The 6,796-nt window shown below is 64.4% G+C and overlaps 1 protein-coding gene across 1 annotated transcript in view; it reads left to right on the top strand.

The window, feature by feature from the left end:
- Window positions 1-331: 331 nt before the first annotated feature.
- The window catches only part of SDK2 (sidekick cell adhesion molecule 2), a gene marked incomplete at its 5' end in the record, with an annotated part of 42,653 nt that continues 36,188 nt past the window's right edge, over window positions 332-6,796 (top strand). The window contains one exon of the mRNA XM_080356564.1: window positions 332-410. Coding sequence (XP_080212690.1) covers window positions 332-410 — 79 coding nt within the window. The remainder of the gene's footprint in view (window positions 411-6,796) is intronic.

Here is a 6,796-nt window from a genome sequence, read left to right as displayed (position 1 = left end):
GGGTGCGCAGCCCTGCGCTTGCCATCCCCTGCCCTGACGCGAGGCGCAACGCTTGGGGAGGGGCTCGGCTGCCGCCCCCCTCTGGATTTGGGGGTCCGAGCTCCACACGTCCCCGGGGAAGTTGCACATGGTGGGGAGCTGCCTGCGGACTCCCCCCTGCCCCACCAGGAGCCTTGCACCCCATCGTCTTCGCCTCCCCTTGAGCAGCGCTGCTGCGGGGGTCCCTGCACCGGCGGACGCCCCGGTGCCCGGCCAGCGGCGGGGACTGGTGCCGCAGTCCCCCGGATTATAAAGTCGGGGAAGTTCCCCCCCAGCCCGACTCGGCGGAGCCATGGCCCGGCTCGGCAGCTGGGGACTGCTGTGCTTCGCGGTGCTCGCCCTGCCCGGCCCCCCGGGAGCCGGTGCCCAAGGTAAGGGGGTGCGGGAGGGAACATCCTCCAGCTCTGACTTTGATCTTGGAGATGGACCGCGAATGGTTGGGGGGTTCCCAGCGCTTCCCCCCTCAGCCAAGCCCCGAGCTTTGTCCCAGCCGGGGACCGAGGTGGCCCCGGGGCTCCTGCTGGAGGGGGTGGGGGGAGTGCACAGCATCGATGGGGTTCAAGAAGCCCCACTGGAGCTGGAACCCGGGACCTACCGGTGCTGAGCACAGCGCAGCGTCCGGGAGCGCTCAGCGGGGGCGAGCAGCAGGCTCTGCTCTCCTTCCCCCTGCCCCATGGCTGCTCCCAGGCTGGGGATGGGGTTGGAATTGTTGCTCTGAGCATGAGACAGAGACTGCCCTGTACCACTTTCAGGAGGCTGAGCATCCCCCGGGGCTGGTGGGGGCTCAAGGCACCCATTTCACCCCCTCCCAGGGGACCCCGATTGCACCACAACACCCGGGGTGCAAGTTTGGGGAGCTCCCAAGGAGCAGCTCTTGCCCTGGTGTTGGTCCCATCAGCCGCCAGCTGGCTGCTCGCAGCGGGCTGGGGCTGGAAGGGTCCGCAGCCCTGAGCCCCCGTGGGTGCCCGGGGCTCCCTGTGCTCCCAGCCGGCCCTTGGGGTGAGGCAGCACCAACAGTCCCTCTCTGCTCCTCACCTCCGGGGCTCTGGCATGACACTGTGCTTTTAGCTGCTACACTACCTGAGGGGAATGTAGAAATAGCTTGTGGCCCTTCGGTGTGCAGCTGGCGTTCAGCGATGCTGGGGGAGCCCTGGGGTCCTGTCCCCCCCAGCAGCGAGGCTCCCGGCAGGGCTGCGGAGGAGGCTCCGGGCTGGCAGGGCTGCAGCACGGCCACATCCGTCCCCACTGCTTCAACTGAGCAGATCCAGGCTGCAAATCGCGGGGGACAGCGGGGCGTAGCACTGGGGGTCCTCAGCCACAACATTTCTTGCCCTTGTTTGTGGCAGCAAGTGGAGCCAGAAGTCCCTGTGCACTCCCGTCCTGCTGCTCCCCCTGAGCCTCCCCCAGCACTGCTGTAATTTCTCAGTAATTAAGTTCAGAACATCACATCTAAAGCGGCAGTATATTATCCGGGCAGGCCCTGTGTGGGGAGCTGTGAAGGTCTCTTTGATTGATTCACTCCCTTGCCGAGTTTCTCTTCTCCTGGCTGGCGTCTCCGGCTGGCGGGTCCCCCGTGGTCCGTCTGTTCCCCGCCTGCGGGACGGGCTCCCGGTGTGACCGAATCTCCTGCCGTTTGTCTGTGGGGCTCTGAGCTGTCTCCATGGGGTGCAAAATGTGGGGCTGTCTGTGCTTCAGCCCTCTCGTGGGGTGGAGAAGGGGCTTTGCTCCCCTCTTTTCGTGCAGGATCTGAGCTTTGCGGCTCCAGCTCCCTGTGGCGTGTGTCACGTCCTCGCGGGCGGTGTGACATTGCTCGGTGCTGCCCACGGCGGAGTCACGGCGAGAGGGAGCATTGCCAAACCCTGGCACGTGCCAGTCTCCCTTGCCGCGGTTGGCACCGGGGACGCGCTGGCAGGGTCACCTCGGCGGCTGCGGTACGCGGTGACCGTGTGCGGCTGACGTTTGCTGTGGCAGCCCCTTGGGGTGGACTCGGCGCTGGGGCGAGGGAGCTGGAGATGGAGCGGGTGCGCGGGCAGGATCCCCAGCTTCAGGCTCTGGCTCAGCCCCACGGCGGTGGGGCGGCAGGGCAGCCCCCCACGGGCATCCCGGCAGGGCTGGCAGCGAGGGAGGCAGCGGGGCTTTGTGCTGGCGCTATTGATTCCGGCAGCCAAAGAAAATGGGATCAATAGAGCCGGGAAGGAGGAGGGAACAGGGTGAGACCTTCCCGGCCAGGGTGCGGGGGCTCCCCGGGCGCAGGATGAGACACTTAATACCTGCAGTTGGTAAAACAAAGACCCCTCACTGCTGGGGAGAGAAGGGGATAGAAGTTTAATTACAGCCCATCTGTGCTGGGTAATTATTAATTACCCACGGCAAAAAAACTAACTTATTGATCAGGGGCCTCGCGCTAATTAGCCAGATTCGAATGCGGTGCTGGGTAGCAGGCGAATCAGTCAGCGCCGCCCGGGTTGAGCTGTGTCGCAGTGCGACCTGTGCCGGTGCCACGGCCGGGGGGCTGTGCCGTGGTCGGGAGGACGTGGGCAGCCCCCCAGGCCACCCTGCCCCAGCCCACGCCTGCAGCAAAGGTGCCTTCAGCCCACTGAGCAAGAGAATAAAGGGCTCTCTGAGAGCTGGGAGTCACTGGGTGTCTGGGGAGGTCCAAGGCTTCTCCTTCCCACTTTTTGTAGATTTTTGTGGCCCCCCATGGATGCGGTTCCCCCCACGCAGGGCTGGGGGTATGGTCCAGGACCCCTCACCCTGGCACAGCACCTCTAATGGGATTGCAGAGGCTGCTGCCAATCCCAGGGGGGGATTTGGGAGGCTTAAGGTTCCAGACGGGATTTGGGGCAGAGGCCTGAGATGGGCAGCTTCCACCAAAGAGGCTTATTAGGGGCTGGAGGGGGGGTGCTGGCACCTTCTGGCACCCATGTGTGGTGCGTGAGCACGTCCACATATGGGACCCCGAGGGGCTGAGCACCTGCCCGGGATGTGGTGCTGGTGACAGGCTCACGCCAGGGCTCTGGTGAAGGTGCTGCCGGTGCCCTCGGTGCCAGCAGGGAGGGGATGGGGGGCCCCTGCCCTGCTCCCCCTTCCCTGTGAGCACGACTGGCACGTTACCTGGTGGCCTCATGCGAAGCTCTGGCTTGGGAAGGAAAGTGGCTTTTAGGGGAGAGGAAGATTAAAATTTGATGCTTCTTTGGAAGCCATTAGTGACCAGGCGCAGCAATGAAATTTTGATGACCTGATACCCGTAACGGGGAGGGGGCTGTGGGCTCACAGCCCCTCCCCTGGGCGCACATGGGGGGCTGGGCGGCTCGGGCCCCGGGGCCAGCCAGGGTGGCAGCGTCCTGAGCTGTTTGTCCCTTGGTGATGGGGATTAGGCTGCAGTGGCATTTCTGCTCAGCGGGAGCAAATCGAAGGAGCTGGAGGGGAGCGGGAAGGAGGGAGGCAGGAGGATGCCAGTTGCTTGTGAACCTGGGAAAACGCCGATAATTAAAGCCGGGAGGAGGGAGGCTCTCAAGGTGCCAGCGGGGTGGGTGTGATGAGGAGCGACCCTGTGTCTACCTTCACAGGTCTCTACAAACCATGTCCTTGTCCCAGCCCGTGCCTGGAGCTGATCCCTGATGTGGCTGGTTCCAGCCTCACGAAAGAGCTCCTGCCACAACACACGTTTCTGTAGGCCCTGCACAAACTGTTTGGGGGTGCACTGGTGTTTTTAGCAGCAGTGTGGGCTGTTGCCTGGAGTAAATAAGGCCCTGCTCTGGCTGGGGTGCAGAGCTGTGTGGGAGCAATACACTTTGGGTGCTGGGTCTCAGCTGGGGTACGTCCCCTCGTCTCTGAGCCCTCGTCACCTCCCTGAGCTTGTTAATAAGTCATGTTGCTGGGTGAGAAATGGTCAGTGCCAGGCCAGTAATAAATATGCTGCTGTCAGTGGTGATGTGATTGTGCTAACGAAGGGCGATCGGAGCCCCTGGGGTTGTGCTGGGGTGGGGGCCGGTGGCAGCGGTGCTCTGCCGGTGTCACACAGCCTTGGTGCGTGGCACTGGGCTTTCGTCTTCCAAGGCACCTGTGGAGATCCTGCACCTTGTGGGGCCGGGCTGGCTCAGGGTGGTGGGTGCTGGGGGCAAAGAGGTATCTGGGGAGCTCCCAAGGGACAGGAGATGTCCCTGTACAGGGGAGTGTTGCACGGAGCTGTTGGAGGGGACAGGGGGCCAGGGACACTTGGAGTGGCTGGGGATGTGGTGGCAATGCCGGGGACCTCCCCCATCCCCATGGGTGCTCTGTTTTGGGGTTTCCAAGCCCTGGTGCCATCCATGGAGGTGGATCTGGATTCGGGGTGCATTCCTGTTGCACCCGGCAGGCAGGAATGTGCTGGCAGCAGCTCGCTGCCTCGTCAGCCCTGCTTGGCATCCCTCGCACCCTGGGCACGCAGGCAATGCCACCTCCGTGGGGCCGGGGACCGGCTGTCAGGGTGTGTGTGTCCCCCAGCTCTCAGTGATGCTTTGGGGGTGCATCCTGCACCCCACTCCCAGGGAAGCTTCATCCTCCTGCCCTTCTCCCCTGCCTGACGCCGACCACCTGCCCGCACCCGGGGCAGGCAGCGGCCCCCTCGGCGGCCCCCGTCCCCGCGCCCCCAGCCCCGCGGGGTGCAGGAATGCCTGCGCCTGGAAAGCCATGCCGGGCTCGGGTTGCCTGGGAACTGGGTAACCTGATCCCTGGGAACGTGGCCCAGGGCAGGGGACATTCCCAGGCTGCAGCTGGTCCCTGGTCCCCTTTGTCTCCCCAGTCTGAGGGGGTGGCTGCGCCCCACCCTTGGCCCCCCAGGAATGGAGACTTGGGGTGTGTGGGGCTCTCGGGGCTGTCCCTGGAGATGCTGTGACTGGCAGCTGCTGGCTGCTCCGGGTTGTCACCTCCCTGCATGGATCAGTGTCACCTCCTGGCCAGCAGCCACCATGGCCTGGGGATGGCCCTGGGCACCGGGACCAGCTGCTGCCATGTGCCAGCAGCTGGGCATCCCGGCTGGCGGCGGGGACAGTGCGGTGGCAATTCCAGGAATGCCGGGGCCCCCTGTGCCGGAGCCACCCTCCCTGCCAGCAGTCATTGTCCCCATCGTCCACCTCAGAGTATGGCAGCTCTGGGCCAGCTCTCCTGAGCGTGCCGGGAGCCTTCCCTCTGCCCCGGGTGGGGAAACTGAGGCACAGGCAGAGATGTCGGGCTATGGTGGGAAGAGGACCGTGGTGCTTGCTGGTGTCCCCGTGTGCACAGACACACGTGAACGGCCCCGTCGGCTCTCATCAATCACCGCCTGCCCACGCGGAGGCCCCCGGTGTGGGGAAACCTTGATGAGTTTGACCATTAGCAGGACGAAACTGCTGGGCTAATTTTAGCTGCAATAACTAATTGCTTTTTGCACTGCTGGGTGAGATGACAACCTGCGAGTCCTCGTCTGTAACCTTGAGCCCTCCTGGCTCTGCACAGCAGCGGTGCCGGGGTCCATCTGGAGCAGGATGGGGATCATTGCTGGGAGGGGCTCTGTGTGTGACACTGGCAGGGTTGGGGTGCCTGGCGGGGTCCTGCTGTCCCTGGCTTCCAAGGGTGAATGTCTCTTGTGGCTCTTGGAGCGGGGATGCATGTGGCATGGGGGAGGCTCTGACTGTCCCCTGTGGCCAGCGGGTCACCCCTGCTGGTAGGAGCCGTGGGGTGGGGGTGCAGCCCCCGGTGCTCAGCACGGCTGTGTTCATGGCTCACATGCAGTGATGAAGGGAAATGCTATTTTTAGAGCCCCTTCATTGATCGGGGTGCGTCTGCCTGCTCCTGGCTGTGTGAATCGCCCGAGGAGAGGCCATGGGGGCTGGGGACCCACCTGCTCCCCATCCCGTGTCTGCAGGGCTGGGGGAGCCTGTCCGTCTGTCCGTATCCTGCAGAGCTGCGTCCCCCCCAGCACATCCTGGTTCACTGGCTGTGAGTTGCAGCTGGGTGAGGAAACTGGGCTGAATGTAGGGCAGGGGCTTGGCATTAACTGGGGTTTTATGGGGTCATTTATGTTCCTATTCATCCTTTCCCAGAGCCCATGTCTCCCTGGCTGGGAGCTGCTGAGTGCTGGGCTGTGCGGGTGGCTGTCCCCAGGTCTCATGGTGGGGTGCTCAGTGCTTCCCCTCCTCCTCCTCCTCTTCCTCCTCGCTTGGGCTTGGACCACAGGGTCAGACCGAGAGCTTGAGGGAAGGTGAAGAGGAGCAGGACCTGTGTGAGTCCAGCATCCCCTTCCCTGTGCAGATCACGGAGCTCCGGCTGGGGAGGGAGCTGGGTGCGAACCTGCTGCCGGATCCTGGCCCAGCGTGGGGCCGGGGGAGACGGACAGACGGACGGATGGCTGGCTGGAGGGGGCTGGGGCGCAGCGGACACAATAGCTCTGGTTTCAGTAACCCGCCTCCTGAATGCCTGAAAAACAGCTGATGGCCGTGAAGGGGGATGAAATGGGATTAGCGGCTGTTCCCAAAGGGAGCGTGTCCTGCCCGGCTGGACAATGCACCCGCTGTGCCCCCGCGTCACGCCTTGGCCCTGCTGGGGGGCTCTGCGCTGGCTCCTTGGGGACCTTGGGGTCTCCAGCCCGTTGGCCCAGTGTGGGTGGCTGCACCGGCTCCGGGGGGCTGGAGACCCTGGGGCAGGGGCAGCCGAGGGGGCTGTGCCTTATCTTTCCACCCCGCAGCAGCACCCAGGGTGTCGCAGGGACCTTGGTGGGGGGTGGTAGAGCTGGGTGCTC

This window comes from Nesoenas mayeri, assembly GCF_963082525.1.
Source record: "Nesoenas mayeri genome assembly, chromosome: 19".
In the NCBI taxonomy this organism is placed as follows: Eukaryota; Metazoa; Chordata; class Aves; order Columbiformes; family Columbidae; genus Nesoenas; species Nesoenas mayeri.
The sequence above is the reverse complement of the archived record's forward strand: the minus strand, read 5'-3'. Positions and strand labels throughout refer to the sequence as shown.